We start from the raw sequence: 21,181 nt of genomic DNA, 5'->3' as shown, positions 1-21,181 counted from the left end.
GCTTACAAAACAAAGCAGCATGGAGGAGGAGATGCAAGCCAACCTAGGGAAAGAACAAGTTAAAGAATATTTAGATAAATTAAATACATTCAGATTGGTAGGTCCCCATCAAAATCATCCTGGGGTATTTAAAGAACTAGCTGAAGAGATCTCAGAAATGTTAGCAATTATCTTGGAGAACTCCTGGAGAACAGACAAGGTCCCAGAAGACTGGAGAAAGGCAAACACAGCACCCGCCTCTAAAAGGAAGAACAAAGAGGACATAGGAAACTTATAGACTAATCAGCTCTGACATAGAAGCTTACAAGTGAGGTTGTGGAATCCCCATCAAAGGAGGATTTTTTTTAAAAAAGTTGGGCAAATATCTGTCAAGGATGGTCTAGCTTTACATGGTCCTGCCTTGATGCAGGGGCCTGGGCTTGATGGCTTCAAGGTCTCTTTCAGCCTTATATTTCTATGATTTTATGCAGGATAGTTTAGAAGATGGGGGGAGCTTCATAATTGTTAAATGGATTAAGGAGATGATTTAAATGAAACAATGTCATCCAAACAGAGGTGACTCATGGTAGCACTTGAGAGGTGCACTGCCTCCCATTTGCCTGCCAAAATTTTAATTGCTAAATGGGATATCCCCTCATTCTCCCTCCTTATCCTCCTGGTGGCACCCCCTACGTCTACAGGCACTGTCGCCTACACATCCAAAACGGGGTGGTTGTATCAGAGAACTTTTCACTAACTTTCTATCAATCCCATCTAAAATGGAAAGTACCAGGAGGGGGTCAGAACAGTTTTATCTTTTAAAAATGTAAAATGAAACAAGTGTATTGGTAGTGTGTGTAAATATGCAATTGTTATGCCTTTCTTTTCTGAATTCTGCGTCTTCAAGTCATCAGGCCTCACTCTGCAGGGATGGGCAGCAGGGCTGTGTGAAATACAGACATTCATAAGGGATGCAGGCACACTTTATGCTCTCTCATGCAAACATTAGTATTGCTTTAGCTTGTTGCTTTCAATTAATGTAAAATAAGGAGACTGAAAGTATATGACTACTCTAGTCATCAATATTGGCTCACTTTACAGCCAGGAAGCCCAAGGTGTTACCTGAAGCAACCCTTATTCACTGAAAAGAAGATAAAGAAGTGTAGCCTATCTATTCAGACATCTGAATGCCTTTCTTATTGGCTGACGATATCATGCCACATTGTCTTAAACAACATGTAGCTGCCCCTGAATACCTAGGTAGCAGCAGTTGCCAAGTAAATCACCCATGCTTGGAAAGGAGTTTGACCCTTTTATTTTCTTATTATCAGAGAACACTTTAAATCTGTGCTCTGCTCTGACAACCAACAGATTTCTATGTAACATTTAAAGAGTTTTTGACTTTATAAAGCTATACATCATTTAAGCTTTGGCTGTCAGAGAAACAGAGTGAAAGAGAGAGAGAGAGAATACTTTTCTCCTTATATGGTATCAGGGTAGCAAGGACCTAATAAACTGGGAGTCCTCCCCTCCTTGTCAATATGGAGCATGTTCTTGGTGAGGGCTCCGAAACTCACATTCTACCTTGGTTCTCCAGAACCCTGGCATGATGGATATGGCAGAACAGTCCTTTTGTTCTTTGTTTACAGTATCTGGCACAATGAGAGTTCTACACAATATAAGCTATGCCCTTTTCTTAGAAGTGGGAATTACAGAATGAAGGGTGAAAGGGAAGATAGGACAGACATTGCATTTGGAATGGGATTGAGGGTTTTTTCAGGAGTATTTTAATATGTGTATATTTTAATTAAAACTTGTCAATGTATATTATGTGATGCACTTAGCATTGGGTGGGTATGATATTAAATACAAAATCTGGAATTGTTTGGCTCCAAGGCTTTATTTCTGGTTCTTCTCGCTCATACATTGAAAAGTAAGTTAGACGTGGTCGTCAAGCCCTTGACAAAGCTGTATACAAGCCCAGTTTCAGGCCTCTGTTCCTAGAATGTCATGAGCAACCAATTCCAGTAATATCTGAGCAAATATAAAACAAATACCAGTCTCCATGTGCAATTAATGGGAAGGCTGCAGAGAATAGTCTTCACTCAGTGGCTAGCTACAGCTGCACCAGTTCAAGCCTTTGGTAGAGACAATTTAGATTGCTATAACTACCAGGAGAGCTTTGCTAAATTTCAGGGAGTTTCAATGCAATTTTGTCCATTTACAATAGTGGTTTGTACCTGCACAGCTAAGTTGATGGTATCACTGGCCACCAATGTCTGTATCTGGAACACATCCATCATGGAGACCACGTCTTACTCTTGGTACCTAGCTGTTTTGCTAAAAAATCTTGGTGCGTTTTTTCCCTCTGATTAGTTGCAACCTTACATTACTTTGTTCATAGGGCCTCTCCCATGGAACACAATATGTAGACATGTTTTTACATTACTATTATTTTTATATCACATATAGTAATTAAACATTGACACTTAGGAACTTACCTGCTGCTACTGTCATTCTAAAGAGGATTGGATTGGCCACCAAAACTAGCAGAAGTGGAGCATAGGTCGTGATGTAATGAGGAATTGCATGCAGCAGCCCATTTTCACAACTGAGAAGACACCATTAAAAACTCAATTCTTCTTCATGCCTTGCAGTGGTGGCTATTCTACTTACATCATCTTTAGCTAAAAACACGGAACGAAATAAACAGATCCAAAAAGATTCTGACGCATTGACTCTGGTCAGCTCAAGTAAATCACAGAGGCAGACTATTGAAATACCGTCTAGTTTCTTTGTACTTTGCTCCCTTTCAGCTACTTGGAGGAAAAAATTAGGCTAAGAGGAGACAAGGGTATATAACTTCTTTGGAAATATCTCCCTCTCTTGGAGCTTGTGGAAGTCTTAATGCCCCTACTCTCCACAGCCATGTCAAGGATGGATTATGGGGCAAGTAAAGCACCTGTTTTTTTTGTCATGTTTCCCTCTGGTTCTGTCAAATACTCAAGCAGATAACTGCAGGGTCATATTGGGTATGTGTACACTAAAGCTGGGAGATGTGGTTTTTATCAGCACTGTGGCCAAATGTGTGCTAGCTCTACTTGAGAGAGCATGCTAAATATAGCAGTGTGGCTATGCACCCATACTGCAAGTTCTATACTGCTATTTTTAGCATGCTACCCCATGTCTGTCTACCTATGCTGGGAATTATGCCTCCCAGCAGAAGTGTAGATATGCCCAATGTCTCTGAGTTATGTGTATCAATTGTTTCATTTGGTACTTACCAAAGTTAAATTATTCAGACCATACACAACAAGTATAAGAACATATTTGGGACTTCAGTGGTTGAGACCCACAGTATGAGTGGGTGGAGCTGGTGCAAAAGAGATTGAAGGACAAGTGGGATTTGAGGAGGAATTTATAAGAGGGAGAGGATCACACAAGCAAAGGGAGGTTCTTTCAGGCATAGGTGATAGCCTGATACTGAAGTGGAGAGTCATGAGTAGCAAAAGAGTAGGATGGACTGAGCACAGGTCATAAGAGAAGTAGGATAAAACATTTTTAAGGCCACATCTACTACACTACCACTTATGTATGCAAAACTTATATCATTCAAGGTTGTGGGAAAACACCCTACCCCACAACAAGTTTCCCTGCCATAAGTAGTAGTGGGCCCACACCAATGTTGGCAGGAAAGCTTCTCCGTCCAACATACCTAACACCGCTCATTGGAGGCAGTTTAATTATGTTGATGGGAGAGCTCTTTCCCATTGGTATAGAGTAGCTACATGAGAGATCTTACCGTGATGCAGCTGCATCAGTACAGTTGTGCCACTGTAAGATCTCTAGTGCAGTAGACGTAGCCTAATTCACTCAAGGCCACATTTGCTCTGATGTCCCTTATGGTAAATTGGGAGTAACTTCACTGACTCCAGTATTTGGTACTTGTACTCTTGTAATTGGGGCAGAAACTTGACCCTCCATCTCCAAAACTGACAAAGACATTCAAGTAATTACAGACATAGATTTTTTTAAATACCTTGCTTACCTAGCAACAGAAGGGTAATAAAGCATGGCAATTCCCTCTACACACAGCAGGATTGCCAGGCCCCAGGTCATCATGTGGTACAGCACTATTGTACTGGAAGCACATGGAGTGGAAAAGAAGCTGTTAATGTCACTCATCGTGTACATTTGAAATTGCTTTAGAATACCACATTACAACTATTCCAAATATTTTTACATATCTGCAAGTAGTGAGCACCCTCCCACCCTACCTACTGGCAGCACAGTAACTAGGAAAAGATGAAGTGAGTTGGGAAAAATTAGATTTGGGCTAAGTCAAAGCAATTGTTCAGGTTGAGAGACGGAGCCCTGCCTCTGTCCTTCCCTGTCAATAGAGCTGTAAGTGTCTTTTGCTCACACAAGCCTCTGTCTCCCTGGGCTCCCTCCCTTCTTGTGATCCATGGAGATGGAGCTTGGGATGGTAAAATCCACAAGGGAGGAAGAAAGGAGCCCCTAAACATCAACCCTTTTGGGGAGTTGGAAATCACAGTTTAATAGTTATCACATTTTGCTCCATCTACATCAACAGGAACTTGATGGAGCTCCCATTGAAGACAACGGGAATTTGTCTATTGATTTCAGTTGGCTTAGAATAAGGGCCTGTAAACTTTGCCAGTGATTTAGGCAGGACCAGAATGAGACCCATACTGCCACAGGGCAGAATGGTGTGACTTATGTATATATGTCTATGAACACTTGAATCATTGCCCATAGGAAATAATATGAATGACATTATAGAGCATAGTCTTGTCTGGCACAGAGAATTTAGATAACCTATGATTGAAATGACTAGGGTAAAATATGTGAAAAATGTTCATAATATACAGTAGAAATCAAGAAGGTTAGTTTGTTACTGCTTAACAGTTCCATAATTCTTGGACATCAAAGCTTTACTATTCAAGGAAAATTTAAATTTGTCCAGTGTTAATTCTAATTTAAATCAGGATTTATTTTTCTTGTTCTGGAGACGCACATCATAGCGTCTGCCAATTGAACTGTGTCTCTAGATTTTTAAAGGTTAGATGCATTCAATTGCATGAAAATTCATAAAGTACATAATCAAATGTATATTGTACTATATTCCGAGCCCTTTAAGCACCTGGCAGAACATGCTCTAATAACAATATGTAGTTTGCATATGCACAGTAGATGTTTGTGCATACTTCTTTTATGTGACTGAACACATGCACAGAAGCATGCATACCTAATGTAAGAAATGAGGCTATAGATCTTTAATTAGTTAATATTAAAAAATTATTAGTTTCACTTTGGTACCTTAGCCCTGCAGATCTTCTAACCACCAAGTAAGAATCAACAGCATAACAAAACAGCCACCAGAAGCCAGCACTGTACAACAGCTGGATCCACATCTGCAAAAGGAAAGATTCCATGTGTTACAGCCACTGACAAAGTCACTTGGGGTACGTCTACACAGCAGGGCTAAAGCCGAAGCAAACTATGCAACTTGAGCTACGTCAATTGTGTAGCTTAAGTCAAAATAGCTTATTTTGACTTTTAGTGCTGTGTACAGAGCAGGAAGACCGAGAAAGGACACTCTTCCTTGAACATCCCTTAGGCTGCGTCTAGACTGGCATGATTTTGCGCAAATACTTCTAACAGAAAAGTTTTTCCATTAAAAGTATTTGCGCAAGAGAGCGTCTATACTGGCACGTGCCTTTGCACAAAATATTTGCTTTTGCACAAGCATCCGTGCCAGTGTAGACGCTCTCTTGCGCAAGAAAGCTCTGATGGCCGTTTTAGCCATCGGGCTTTCTTGCGCATTAAATTAACGTGGCTGTCTACACTGGCCCTCTTGCGCAAGGATACTTGCACAAGAGGGCTTATCCCTGAGCGGGAGCATCGGAGTATTTGCGCAAGAACCGCTGATTTTGTACATTACGAAGTCAGTGTTCTTGCGCAAATACTCGCGGTCAGATTTTGCGCATGCCAGTTTAGACGCACCCCTCCTCCTCATAAAATGAGGGTTACAAGAGTCGGAATAAGAAGTCGTCCAGCTTGACATTATTTTGACATGTCAAAATAACTGCTTGTAGTGTTCACATAGGCTATGTTATTTCAGAATAAAGTCAGTTATTCCAAAATAACACTGCTGTTTAGACATACCCTAAGTGACCAGAACAAAATAAAAGTAAAATCTCGGTTACTTCTAGCATGTTTAATAATAATGTGTGGGATCTTTCAACAGAGATCCATGAAGGGCCAAATCTTGCTCAGAATCACAAGATAGTCCCACTGAAGCCAACTGGTCTATTTCCATGACGAGGCTGAGCAGCATTTAGCCCCTTTTGATAAGCTTACTTGACTCCTGCTATTAATCTTGCCTAACCTTAATTCAAAATTTTACATGTGCAGTCAAAAGTAAAACATCTTTGGCTACATTCATAAGAAGATTTATAATGAGAATGTTTGAAACCGTTGTATTTACATGTATTCTGTAGCTGAGGGTTTGTCTATATTTATGGCTAAATCCGCACTGCTGTGATCAATAGAGCAGTGTCGATTTAGCAGGTCTGGTGAAGATAAACTAAGTTGATGGCAGAGTGCTCTCCCATTGACAGTCATACTCCACCTCCCTGAGTTGGTGGGAGACCATCTATTATTGATAGTGCAATGTGGACACTGTTTTAAGTCAACCTAAGTTAACTTACATAACTTAAGTAACTGAAGTAACAAAACTTAGAGCATGTCTACACAGCACGACTAAAGTAGGCTAGTGCTCTTTCTCAGACTTCCTGCTGTGTAAACAGTGCCAAAAGCTGAAATAAGCTATTTCAACTTAATGTCGAAATAACTGCTTGTAGTGTAGATGCAGACTATGTTATTTTGGAACAATGTCAATTATTCCGAAATAACACTGCTGTGTAGACATACCCTTAGCTTGACTTACAGCCTTAGTGTAGACCAGATCTGAGACATGAGAGCAGGACTTGTTTCTCTTAGTCATTGTAGCTATATTGTACCTTCATATTCTGGGAACCCAATGTTAAAGGAAATTACTAACTGTCATCAACAATCTCTGTTCCCAAGAGAATCGACAAAAAAGGAAAGGGTGGTAGTGAAATGTCCACACTCCAACTTTGATGGGGTTTTATCAGTAATGACCCAAAGCAAAGATTTGTGCACAGGTTTAAGTCAAGCTACATTCCGTTGTATTTGACAGTTCAGAATTCTCATTTTTTTCTCACGAGTATACATAAATATATCTGACCTTTTCCTCTGTGTTTACAAATTTCAAAATTCTTTCCCTGAAGAGCTGAATCCTTTACAGCACACTCCCCTCTCTTCATGAGTCCAGAACATTTTCACTGTGCAGAACAATGTTCCTCTAAGCCCCTCTTTTATTTTGCCTCTATTTTCAACTGAATATCCTTTGCCATGGGTCCAAAGACCAATAGGCTTGCTATTAAGCCATATATCCGTGTTGGCCACAGCTCTGAAAACAAATACCTGGTATCCCATACTCCACAATCTGAAAATACTCCCTTTTCCCAGAGATGTTGATCTTGTCCCAGTCACTAATGCTTTCAATATACCTTCAGAGTCCAATGTGTAAATCACTGAAATGCACTTTACTTATAGCATTCAGCATATAAATTAAGCTTAGTTTTAGATTTTTTTCTTTTTAAGAGGTCCATTTGAAAAATAATATTTTTAAAATTCTGCTTAAAAGGGTTCATTCACTCAGGGTATGTCTAGACTATATGCCTCTGCTGACAGAGGCACATAAAATAGGCTACCCGACATAGTCAATGAAGTGGGGATTTAAATATCCCCAGCTTCATAAAAAGAAAAATGGCCGCTGCGCTGTGCCAGCTTAGCTGATTGTCAGCACAGCACATCAGTCAAGACACGGATCGGACGACAGGGAAGCCTTTGTCGACCACTACCTTATGCCTTTTGAAACAAGGTTTACAGGAGCTGTCGACAAAGGCTTCCCCTGTCAACCGATTCGCGTCTTGACTGCTGCACTGTGCCAACAAATCAGCTGATCTGGCACAGGGCGGTGGCCATTTTTATTTTAATGAAGCCGGGGATATTTAAATCCCTGCTTCATTGACTATGTCGGGTAGCCAATTTTACATGCCTCTGTCGGCAGAAGCATGTAGTCTAGACATACCCTCAAGGTCTGCACTGGCTTCCTCCACTTCATTAGGGAAGAGAGAACTAGTCATGCCTCAAACAGATTTGGTTTTTATCAAGATGAGGTATTAGTAAGTGTCTGCTGCTGACTACCAAATCATACCATGGAAGAGCCTGACTGGCTCCTGACGCACCTATCTATAACGTGTGGGGGGGGGGGGGGAAAGCTTTGTGATCCTGGAGGAATTACTTTTGAGAGACATATGCTGGAGGTCCGTGATGCTAGAACTAAAATGTCTTTGGGATTTCTAAATACTACAGATGACAAAAATGTGGAATCCAATATAGAGGAATTCTATTTTAGACTTCATTTTGACAGCTACAGAAAAACTGATCACAGAAATAATAATAAATGGTAACTTAGGTACAAGCCATGATGACTTGATCATCTTTATTATGTGTAGGCAGTATAAAGCCCTGACCAATGATATTTACAATGAGTACTGTGAAAGGGTCATTTTCACAAAGCTGAAAACAATGATGATCCAAATCAGCTATAAGAAAGAATTTAACCAGGAAAATATTAATAATTTGGAATTGTTTAAGAATGCCTTACCAAATGGCCAAAAAGCCACCATCCCACCATTGAGAAGAAGGCCATATTGCTTGAAAAATCAACCTGATTTAGAAAGGAAGTAAAGATGTAATGGCTGCCTTCACTTCCTTTCCAAATCAGAATACAAGGGATGTCGATAGTAATAAATACAAATCAGAAGTTAGGAATTGTAGAATATTGATGAGGGAATCAAAGGGATACAATAAGTAATCTAGGGGCAGCAGAGTTAAGCACAAAAAGAAGAATTTTTAAAAATATATTAGGAACAAAAAGAATCCTAATAATGGTATTGGATCATTACTAGATGTCAATGGTAGAATTATCTTCTTATAAATATTTCTGAAAGTTTGTTTGTTTGTTTGTTTGTTTGTCCTCAAAGATCTCTGAAACGGTAAAAGCTAGAAACACAATATTTTGCACAGATACTCCTGATTTCCTAACTTAAATCACTGGATTGGTTATATCTCGAAATCAGTTCCCCCAGAGCCCCAGTTGGGCCCACTGATAATTAGTTTTTAGTAGTGCCTGATCATAGGTATTTGCTGGACTCTCCTGTTAAGCGTGTCACATAAACTGCAACTACGAGATTCTAGAGGATAAAGCAAGTGGGCACCTGCAGCACCGTAAAGGGAAAGCCCATGGGGGAGAGGCTGCAGTGGGGCAGAGAATCAGCAACCTCCCCTATACTAGGGCACCAGCAGGTCTCCAGGACAGACCTGATGCTGGTTGGGGTCTAGCTTTGCTAATTGTGGCTGGGAGAAGCCTCCAGCTATCACAGCCTCTCAACATCTTCACACAGCCAGGCTCTGACTGAACCCCTTCTGGAAATTCAAGTTGCTTCCCCCACACCCAAACGAGCCGTCCCACCATTCACCCTCCTTTGGGCTGCGTGCGTTCTCCTGGCAGGGCTGTGTGCGTTATCAGCAAGTGCCACGGACATTATGCACTTTGCAGGATTCAGCTCACAGTACAAAGAGGAGGTGGGTAGGAGGACAAGGTTTTGAGCACCGTGGAGCCTGAGGAGGACACTGTACACTCAGAACAGCCTATTCTCATTAGAACAGGTACGTTCAGGTGTTGCATGTTCTGATCATCTAGATATCACTCATTGCACCTGGTCTGAAGGTGTTTCGCTTTGTCTGATCAATGCAACCGGTCCAGATACCGCTAGAAAGTCCATTCATGTTACCCCCGTGGAGCATGCTCTTAAAGCACTCAGGGAGTGGCTACTTGGGGAGCAGTGATTTGCTGCTGCTACAGAGCCCAGGAGACATCCCCTCCATTTCTCAGGGCTTCTGGCAAGGAGGCTGCAGGCATTGGTATGCATAGAGTCTTTAAGGGAAGATGGGCCTTCCTGATTTGTGGGGATTGAGAAAAGAGACCCTATGGGATTTGTCATTTTATAAGCACATCACTAGCTATTTTAATTTCTTAAAGTAATATATGAGAGAAAAGTATTTCCAATAAAATATGCTATGTTAATGTAATTGACATAGTTCATTCATCACACCTTTTACTATATTTTCCCCGGGCGACACTGGGTATTTCTCTAGTCAATAATAATACAGAAATGGCAGAAGTGTTTAATACATATTTTTCCTGTATTTAGGGTACAAAGCAGATGGAGTTGTCATCATATAATACCTTTTCCACTCCAAACGTAGCTCAGGAGGATGTGGAAAAGCAGCTAGTAAAATTATGATATTCTTAAAAAACAACAAATGGTCTGGTAGCACTTTATAGACTAACAAAACATGTAGATGGTATCATGAGCTTTTGTAGGCACAGCGCACTTCTTCAGATGACAAATCAGCAGGCACAAAAAACATGCATCCAAAAGTTTTAAAAGAGTTGGCTGAGTAGTTACATGGATTATAATGTTTATTTTAAATAAGTCTTGGGACTGTAGAAAAATTCCCATAGTCTAGAAGAAAATCAATGCTGTGTCAATTTTCAAGAAGAGCACACGAGATGATCTGCATAATTATAGGCTGTTCAGTCTGACGTTGATCCCATGCAAGATAATGAGGCAGCTGATAACTGACTCATTTGATAAAGAATTGATCGGGGTAATATAATTAATGCAAATGAATGTGGGCTTATGGAAAATAGATCCTGTCAAACTAACTTCATCTTCTTTTTTGATGAGATTACAAGTTTAATTGATAAAGGAATAGTGTTGATGTAATAAACTTAGACTTTATAAGGCGTTTGTCTTGGAACCACACAAAGTTTTGATTAAAAAACTTCAATAATATGAGACTGACATGGCATGCATTAATGACAGGTCACTGATTCAGAGAGATCTGGGTTGTTTGGTAAGATGGGCAGAAGCAAAGTATATATTTTAAATATAGCTAATTATAAGTGTATTAATCTAGGACTGAAGAACGGAGGCTAAACTCACAGGATAGGAGACTTTATTCTAGGAGGCAGGGGCTCTGAAAAAGATTTGGTGGGGTGGAGGTTGGATACTAGTTAAACATGAACTCCCAGTGTGATGATGTGGCTATGAGTATTTGCATGATCTTTGGGTGCATAAACAGGAGAATCTATATTTGGCAGTGATGTGACAACTGTTGGAACACTGTGTCTAGGTTTGGTGTACACAATTTAAGAAGAACATTAATAAATTGGAGAGGGTTCAGAGCCATGATAATGATTAAAAGATTAATGCTTTTAGTGTTCTGTCTTACAGTCTGAGGGGTAGCCATGTTAATCTGTAACTTTAAAAAAATGAGTAGTCCTGTACCATCTGTGACAGACCCAAACCAACAGCCTGTTGCACTCTAATGGAAGCCAAGGTATACAGGGCACTAGATAAATGGCTTTCTTTTCCCCAAGTAACACCTATAGACTGCTGTCATAAAATGAAGGCAGGCAAATACCTGGGGATAGTTAATGACTTGCCTGAGAGAGCATGCTAATTAATCACCTGCAGCCAATAAAATCCTGTGGGGCTGCTTTAAAAGGTTTCCCCCAGGTAAGGAGAGGGGGAAGACAAAGAGTGATAGACTGGAAAGAGGAAGTGTGGTACAGAAGAAGCTTTGTGTCTGTGTTGTTTGAGGAAGTGGCCTGGGGAAAAAGATGCCAGATTGGAAGCAAAAACAACCCTGTCTGTGACTACTGCTTTAGGGTCTTTGGGCTGGAACTTAAAGTAGTGGGCAGGCCAAGGTTCTCCCCAAACCTTCCCCCACACCAACACAGAAACTGCCCTGAGAAGTGGGACCAGAACTATAGAGGAGTTTTCATCCTGAAACTATGAACTAGCCTGTGATGAGTATGGCTCAATAAGCTGTGGGACCTACCTCTTGTAAAGAGAAAGAGGCTATGTGAAGGGTCACAGTGAGCCTCTGAAGCTAATACTATCTTCCAGTAGCACAAGACCCACAGGGCACAAATGGAGCTTTGCCACACACCTTACAGACTAACAAATATGTGTGTGTGTGTGTGTGTGTGTGTGTGTGTGTGTGTGTGTGTATGTATATATATATATATATATATAGTATCATGAGTTTTCACGGGCAAAACCCACTTCCTTAAATGAGAGGAGAGAATAAATAACAGAAAAAGAAGGGAGAGGGAGAGAAAAAAATACCTGCCAATTGTAGTACCAATGTTAATGAGGATAATTGAGTGGGCTGGAAGTGTAACATACTTCGCTTTTGATGTCCGTTAGGTGTTCAATATAATGGCCCATCCAGTTCATGTCTTTGTTCAGGCAATGAAGGATAGCGTTGAATTTCTATATGAAGACAAGTTCCATAGTTTCCCTCTGTAGTTGGTTTTTTAAATCCCTTTGTAGAAGAATGGCTACTTTTAAATTCATTAATGGGTGCCCAGGTAGGTTAAAATGTTCTCCTACATGTTTTTGTGTATTACCATTTCCGATATCCAGCTTGTGTCCATTTAACCTTTGTTATAGAGACTGTCCAGTTTGGCAAATATAAATGGCAGAGGGGCATTGCTGGCACTTGATAGCATATATCACATTAGAGAATGTGCAGTTGTATGAGCCTCTGATGTTGTGGCTTATGTGGTTAAGTCCTGTGATGGTGTTGCTTGAATAGATGAGTGGACAGAGTTGACAATGGGACTTATTGCAGGGGTACTTTCCTAGGTCAATATGTCTGAGGTGTGATGCATGGTTGCTGGAAAGAATTTGCTTCAGGTTAGGGGGTTGTCTGTAGGCGAAGTTTGGCCTGTCTCCCAAAGCCTGAGAGAGTGAGAAGTTATTTTCCAGGATAGGTTGTAAATTGTGAATGATGAGCTCGAGGGGTTTAAATTGGGGGCTGTAGATGATGACTAGTGGTGTTCTGTTATTTTCCTTTTGGGGCCTGTCTTGAAAAAGCAGATTCCTGGGTACTTGTCTGGCTCTGTTTTTTTCACTTCCCCAGGTGGGTATTTCAGTTTTAGGAATGCTTGATAAAGATCTTGTAGGTGTTTGTCTCTGTCTGTGGGATTGGAGCAAATCTGGTTGTATCTTAGGTCCTGGCTGTAAACAATTGATCTTGTGATGTGTCCTGGATGGAAGCTAGAAGCATGTAGGTAAGTATAATGGTTGGTAGGTTTCTGGTATAAGGTGGTGAAGATATAGCCATCATTTAATTGTACTGTAGTGTCAAATAAGTGGATCTCCTGTGTGAACTGGCTCAGGCTAAGGTTGATGTCTTAAAGTGATAGACACAAGGGTCTCAATCTATTAAACTTAACAAAAAGAGAATGCTAAGGGTATCTACAGGGGGATATATATTTGATAATGGGCTCTTCAAGCTAGCAGAGAAAGGTATAACACAATCCTATGGCTGGAATCAAGGATGCTGGAAGAAGGAGGGCCAGGGAGCCACATTTTGAAATGGGTCCCACATCTGACCCTCTTCTGCCCCCCGAAATCCCACCCCCTGGTTAGGTTGGCCAGGGAGCCTGGATAACATGGGGCTACACAATGGACTCTCCAACCACCAGAGATAGGGGGGCAGAGAACATGCCCATGATCCCATCACCCAGGGAAGATGGAGGATCCACAACTTCTACACGGCTGCAACCCCAGCTTCTAGCCAGAGCCAAGTCAGGGTGAGAGCTGGGTGGGCAGCTGTGGGAAGCCAGGGGTCCGCCTAGCCTGAACACTAGGCCTGCAGACTAAGGCCTGCTATAAGATCACAGACCAGAGCCCACAGACCAGGGCCAGCTGTAAGGTCCCCACCCTGGGAAGGTGGGGATTCCATGGCTCCCAGCTTGCTCTAGCTTCTGGCTTGGCCAGGGGCAGGGCCTCGGACAGAAGTGGTGGGGCAGGGACCCTGGAGTAATAACTTCTAGGAAGGTTCCTTTACCCTGGCTGGAAATTGAAGCTAGATACATTCAAATTGGAAACCAGGCATACATTTTTAACAATGAGAATAATTAACCACTGGCAAAAGTCACTACCAGTTATGTTAAATTCTCAATCTCTGGCAATTTTTAAATCAAGATTAATTGTTCTACTAAACCATTTGCTCTATGACAGTCCCTGGAATCCATACACAAAAAGTTAGCAGGAAGTGAATGAGTCCTCTTTGTACTCATCCCCTCTGCTGGCTGCTAAGTAGAACTGCCAACCCTGGTGGAAATCTCTGGGAATGTGGCACTGTCAACATAATCTGTTCTTTCTTGGGGCTGTGTCTAACCGGAAGTCCTCCAAGGCCTAACTTTTAAACAAAAACAAGAATAGGATTAAAAGGGACGTTACATGACTGTAAGTGGCTTTGTAAATTCTAATGAGAATGAGGTGTGAGAGGGGAGTGCAGGCCCACTGACAGGGAGGGCAAAGGGGGCAGTTGCCCTGAGGTCCAGTGATTCAAGGGGCCGCAGTGCCCCCAACCACCACTGCTGCTACTGTGGCAGCGTGACTGATTTGTGTTCTACTATGGTACTTTAATATGGAAATTGTCATCATTCAGCTTTATAGCACTTGGTTACAGGTTTCTGTACAACACAGTGATAGAATGCCTTTTGAAACCTAATCAGATTTCTGTTTTCATGTAGAAAAAGGTATTTTGGCAACATTTATTTGTAATTATAGTATTTTACATGATTGATCCTCGGGTATCCAATCTTGTCTCTGTCTTTTATAAGTCTTTGTTTGGTCCTATTTGTCAGACGCCATCTTACTGCAAAAATGGTGAACTGAAATGGATATTGGTCAGATACAGCATTTTTATGCCATTTATGTTTATGCATTGCCACATATTAAACCCATTCAGTTAAAATATGAACGACAGACCACATTTTTCAGGCCAACCAACCTGCGATTTCTTGTCTGATTTTCAGCATAGAGTATATAATTATAGGTTGGATCTCCAGGTCCGATACCCTGGGGACCTGACTGGTCCTGAACTAGGGGGTTTTCTGGACCACTGCCCCTGGGCTAGGGCTCCAGCCTAGCCCTGCTGCTGCCTCCCCAGCCCTGGTTCCTCAGACCAGACTTCTCCAGCTCCCGCTGGCCCTGTTGCTGCCAGAGCTGGAGCTCCCTGGCTACCACCTGGGCTGGAACTCCATGGCTGGGGCCAGAGCCCCTGAATGCCCCTGGGGTTGGAGCTCCACACTCGGGGCCAGAGCTCCCTGGTGGCCATCGGGGCTGGAGCTCCATGGCTGCGGCCGGCCCTGCTACCTCCCAGCTGCTAGGGCCAGAACTCCTTGCTGCTGCACCACCTGCCCCTCTGACTCTGGGCTTCCAGCTGAGTCACCAGCTCCTCTTGCTGTGCTCCTGCCCCACATCTGCCAAACCTCCCTATACCTGGGCTCTGTGGTCCAGGAACATCCACGATCCTCCTGGACCACGGATGTTGCCAGACCAGAGAGGTACAACCTGTTCCAAGTACCTTGCTCAGATACCTATTTACCTTAGTTGCATACAAACCCAGACCTTGATTTTTGTCCTAAATCACTGTACATATGCCATGATCATCAGGGTTAACCAGCAGCCTGGGAACTAAGGGGTTAACCTTCCGTAAGTCTGGTATATTCAGCTAATAGGAAGGTAAGTAGGAATTTCAAACTAGAACAAAGGAATTTTTGGATTTCCCGTCTTTGTTTCTGGGGAGTTTTGTCTCCATCTACTGAGGGGGACAGACAGAATGTCTCCCTCCAAGAATAGACTCTTCACTCTTCTGTAAGTAGGGTAAAGTTTAGATAAATCCATTAGGTTTTATTGTTTTATGGTTTGGAAAATGGGATCTGATGTCTGTGCATTTAAAAATGCTTTTTGCTCTCTTTTGTAACTAAGCTCCTGGCCCATGGTGGGTTTCTCCTCCATGAGAATATTACTTTGTAACTTTTCCATCTAGTCATTTTGGGTGGTGGCAGTGGAGTTTTATCCCCAAAATCTAGGTTGTTAAGATTTTGGGGGGGGGGGGGGGAGTTTTTTACCAAAGCCTGGAAAGATAAGGTTTTTGGGGTACTTTAGAGAGATACAACCTGTTACAAATACCTTGCTCAAATACCTATTTACATTTGCTGCATACAAACCCAAACCTTGATTTTTGTCCTAAATCACTGTACATCTGAATTACCTTATTGACTTCACTGGGTCTTGTAGGTGTTGAGCACCTCTGAAAATCAAACCCCTTATTTAGATATCTAGATATGATTTAAGCACCCATATTTGAAAATTTTGGCCTCAACTTTCAGGAAATAGCTAGCACTCCTCCCACTCTAAGCTTGTGTTGCATAGCAAGGCATGCCAATACTTGTATCTTCTGAACAGTTGTTACATTTCTTTCTCTCTTGCTTTTTCGTGTCTAGCCTGCAAGACTTGTATGGCTTTGGGAGAGACAGAAATCCATTATAATTTATAGACCAGATTGATAGTTCAATTTTCTTTAGATCCAGAAGAGGGGTTTTTTTGTTTTTTGTTTTTTGTGGGGGGGTTTTTGCAAGGGGAGGGCTTCCTTTACCAAATTAGCATCCCTAACAAGAAAAAAAAGTTTTGTACTTACGGCAGTTCCCACACAGAAGGTCGAAGGCCACACATCAGTTCCATTCACCACAGAGATGTTTGCTATGAAGTCTGGGAAGCCTATCCATACTGTTGATCTGAAAATTATACCTAATGGGAAAATTCATTTCTAACCATTCTGAATGTGTTAATATATTTTGACAGTACTTGCACGGTTACATTTTCAAATTGTAGTCTGGTTTTTACATGTGAACAAAGCAAGGTCTATGAGTCAGTAGAGTGCAAGACAACTCAATTATTTAAATTCCACCATAAGGTATCAGTGAATGCTGCACCAAAGTGTAAAATTGTTGTGATTTTAAAAGTTCTGTTTTTTTTTTTAAAAAGCCTTCATTTCATAACACTGGCACACATTTCTCTACAATGAACTGGATAGCATGTCAAAGGCTGCCATCAAATCATGATAATCTCATAATTAATGCATTTTCTTTTTTACTTGTTTTCACTGTTATATTTGCATATACCAATGTGCATACATTCATTTCTCTTTAACTCATTACATTTTAGTATTAAAGATATTTTTATACTCTTAACCTAGTCTCATGTTTGCAAACAATTATTTTCCTCTTTTTCAAGTGAATGGAACAAGTAACACTTTTCATTGCTGCTTTGAAAGACATTACAGCTTGCAACCAGTGACAGTGTCTATTCTTGTAGTACGATAGCACGGCCCAGGATGCTTCAGATACCACTTAATGAGAATTGATCCCTGCCCAGGAAAAATTACAAAGGATTTCAGACAAAGATTATATAGGACAATTGTTTGTGATCTGTCAATATAATTAAAACAAAAAACCTATCTCACATTTTTGGCTTCATCAAATAAAATGGACTCTGCTCAGGCTGTCTATCCAGATTCTTCTATATGTGCTCATTACTGTATCATTTGAGCACATCTTAAGTGTAGAGGACAATACCTATAGATCTCTGTTCCTTCCTTTCAGCCACAGGACTTCAGATTATTATTATTATTTCACCATTTTATATAAAATGTGAGAGTAAAGGTATTTATTGTAACACACCCTGTAGAAGAGGAATTTAGCTCAGGGCACAGTGCAATTAGCATTTATTCATAGTTTGGCAGCATGTTTCATAATCTGGCAGGTTAAACTTAGACACCACTTTAATTTTGACACATGGGTGTCCATGCATATTGCCTTACTCTTCCACTTCCTCAGCCTACTCTCTCCTTTTGATCAGGTAGGGTATTGGATGAGCAAGGTTCTTATAGATTTCAAAACCCTATCTATAGCACAATCTATAGTGTACAGTCACAGTCTTAACCGACACTCTTGTTTCTGTTGTTTATGTGATTTGCCTGGTGGAATAGCTGGCATTTTCATAATGCTACAACCTTGTTTGGAGTGTTTTCAGATCAAATGAACGTTTTAAAAAGTTAGTTTTTAGGAACAGCTAAGTGTTGATTCTGTCAACTATTAAAAAAAATCCTGTCATCAGGATTTTATTAGTCTTAGGTGCAGATTCTGAAGATTGCTTGATTTTTTCAATTTGAACTTTAAACCTAACATTAAAAAAAAATCTCTCCTCCACCAAGACCCATTATTTCTAGCATCCTTTAACACAAAGCCATCAGCAAAACAGAAACAACACCCTTTCATCCCAGAGCTCTTTCGGCTGCTAAATGGGCCCGTTTAGACACACTGTCTCCTGGCAGAGGGAGTTCACTCTAGGACAAAGGACGGCAAGCTGGTCCTTACCTAGACCACCGAGGATGTCACAAATGGAGATGAAGAGAAGGATGGTGGTGGAGGAGGAAGCTTTTGGCATCTTCCGGGGACTCTGCCCCTGCTTGGGGAGGAGCTGCAGGATGCTGAGCAGCAGACTAAATGAAGCACTGCCGATGCAAACACCACAAAAAACCTTGGGCTGGAAAGTTAGCACCAGTTGTGTGGCTGCATCCCGGTTGGGACAGCAGTAGGTCTCCAGCCTGGGAGAAGCCATGGGAGGTTGGACTGGTGGTGGAAAATGAAGAGCAGAAAAAATTGCTGTTGCTTCTGCAAGGCAGATTTAGCTTTTACTTCATCCTTCCTGTTAGTCTTCAGTGGTGAGAATCACACGCCTGATGGATCATGTGCTGCTGCTAGTGCTAAATCCCCTGAAGCTGCTTCTCTCAGCCTCTCCTAGAAAGGAGATCAGGTCAGAACAACACTACTGCAGTGTAATCTGAAACATACCCCTTGCTTTGAGCCATTGGCAACAGTTCACTCAAATATTTCTGCTCGCATAGTATGCAATGAGGAAAGACTAAACCCTTTAGAGCACTTAAGATGGTATAAAATGAATGAGGATAGAGCCCGAAGATAGGAGCATTATATTCTAACTCTCCCAAATTAACTTCATCCCATACATCCTACTTTAATTATTGTAAATTAACATTGGGCCCAAACTCAACCACTCCCTGACTTTTACAGGAGGAGAAGAAGATAGTCTAAATCCTCTCCCAAGTCTTCTGATTCACCTCTACTACTAAAATAAATGCTAATTCGTAGAACTAGGGAGGTAAAAACAAGGCTACAGGTATTATTCTTATCCTATTTCAACTGTCAACATTGGAAGAGTTTTCAGGTAGATGGAACATTATATATACTGTGTGCTGATCCAGCAGTGAAAATGTGTGGATTTCTCATGAGCAGTTCTTTATTTTTGCAAGGATTTAGCCTGCAAAATTTAGCAGCTTCAGCATTTCAGTGGCTTTGTTTGGATTTACTTACATACATAGATTACATAGTACAGTTATGTTCCTTGATTATATGATTATTGATTTACAATCTTATGTTCTTATGCAAATACTCACATTTATAAATTCAGATTTCCCTTAATATTTGCTAATATTTGCTTAAAATTCCCTGTGTTTACTTACATCCCTGCTACTAATATTGGTTGTTAGAACATATATAAAATGTAAACACGGAAGCACTACAAACACACCTGAAGTGAACTGGATTTTTAATGGTATGAATAACCGGGGATTTTTTTCCAGGGTGGATGCCTTAATCTTTCTGAGATTATGAAATTAATATCTTCCATTGACATTCAGAAATTCTGATTAACTTTAGTGGGAATGCTGGGTATGCAAAAGTACAGGATAAACTTGTATGTTTGACACCATGTTAAGGAAAACAATTACCAGTCCAGTGCTGAAGGACATGGTATAACACAGGGATGGGGAACCTTAGGCCTAGGAGCCAGATTCGGCCTTGCTTTGCCTAGATCTGTCCCCCAACACTCAGCCCCGCCCCCAACATTGGGGAGCCTGCACTGGCACTCCAGTCCCCCTGCTTCTCCTCCCACGGTGGGGCTGAAGCATAAAAAATCTACTAGGCTGGGGCCCCCTAAACTCTGGCGTGTGAGGAGAATGTGGGGAGGGTCTTTCTCCTTATTTGGGGGCCACAGTGAGAGGTATTTTTTCCGCTTCTCATTCGTGTGCAGCTCCCGACTGATTTTTCTGTGGGTCAGCGGCCCCCCCACTCAGAAAAGGTTCCCCACCCCTGTGTAGCACCTTCATGAGTGTCACAACTATGGAAAGGCATGTTATGGAGGCTGAGGGAGGGAAAGCCATCCCAAACCTTGTGCCACCTGGGGCAGAGGAGCAGTGACTGATTTGGGGCCCCTAGAAAAATCTCCTCCTATCATGGCCCTGGGGCTGGAGGAGCTCTCCAGTGGGTGGGGTTTTGAAAAGCAAAGAGGCACTACGGAGGCAGAAGGAGGACAGGGACCTGGGGGGAAGAGGCACAATCGGGTAGGACCGTGGATAGAAGGGGCAGAATGGGGAGAGAGGCTCTGAGTTCCAGCCAGAGCCAAGAGCTCTACTTCATTCCCAGCCAAGTTTAGTGTAAATACAGTGTATATAAGTCTGTTTTGCTTTGTTCTAGAAGTCTAAGGCTAAGTCTACGCTGGCACTTTACAGTGCTATAATTTTCTGGTTCAGGGGTGTGGAAAAAACAACTGCTCTGAGCACAGCAAGATATAGTGCTGTAAAGCGCCTGTGTGGACTAGGCTACAGTACTGGGAGCTGTACTCCCAGCACAGTTAGGGTACGTCTAGACTACAGGCTTTTGTTAACAGAAGTTTTGTTGACAGATACTATCGACAAAGCTTCTGTCGACAAAGAGCGTCTAGGCTACAGCCAGTTCTGTCGACAAAGCAAACCGCTTTGTCGACATGACAGTGTAGATGCAAAGGACAGTGTAGATGCAATAACGCCTTCTGCCGACAGAACTCTGTCGACAAAAGGCGTTATTCCTTGTAGAATGAGGTTTACAGCTGTCGACAAAACTGCTGAGTTCTGTCGACGTTATGTCGACAGAACTCAGCGGCAGTGTAGAAGCAGGTATAGTTTTGTCGACAAAACCCTGTAGTCGAGACACACCCTTGGCTACTCCCCTCATGGAAGTGGTTTACATAGA

General features: G+C 41.7%; 1 protein-coding gene across 1 annotated transcript in view; it reads right to left on the bottom strand.

Annotated features, from left to right (window-relative positions):
* GPR143 (G protein-coupled receptor 143) overlaps positions 1 to 18,884 on the bottom strand; it is a 37,566-nt gene extending 18,682 nt beyond the window's left edge. The window contains exons 1-5 of the mRNA XM_006120198.4: positions 18,473 to 18,884; positions 16,735 to 16,844; positions 5,320 to 5,414; positions 4,028 to 4,120; positions 2,481 to 2,590 (exon numbers count right to left, since the gene is read on the bottom strand). Coding sequence (XP_006120260.1) covers positions 2,481 to 2,590; positions 4,028 to 4,120; positions 5,320 to 5,414; positions 16,735 to 16,844; positions 18,473 to 18,716 — 652 coding nt within the window. The 5' untranslated portion in view covers positions 18,717 to 18,884. The remainder of the gene's footprint in view (positions 1 to 2,480; positions 2,591 to 4,027; positions 4,121 to 5,319; positions 5,415 to 16,734; positions 16,845 to 18,472) is intronic.
* Between the last annotated feature and the right edge of the window lie 2,297 nt (positions 18,885 to 21,181).

This window comes from Pelodiscus sinensis, chromosome 1 (assembly GCF_049634645.1).
Source record: "Pelodiscus sinensis isolate JC-2024 chromosome 1, ASM4963464v1, whole genome shotgun sequence".
In the NCBI taxonomy this organism is placed as follows: Eukaryota; Metazoa; Chordata; order Testudines; family Trionychidae; genus Pelodiscus; species Pelodiscus sinensis.
This window is presented reverse-complemented; position numbering and strand designations above follow the sequence as displayed.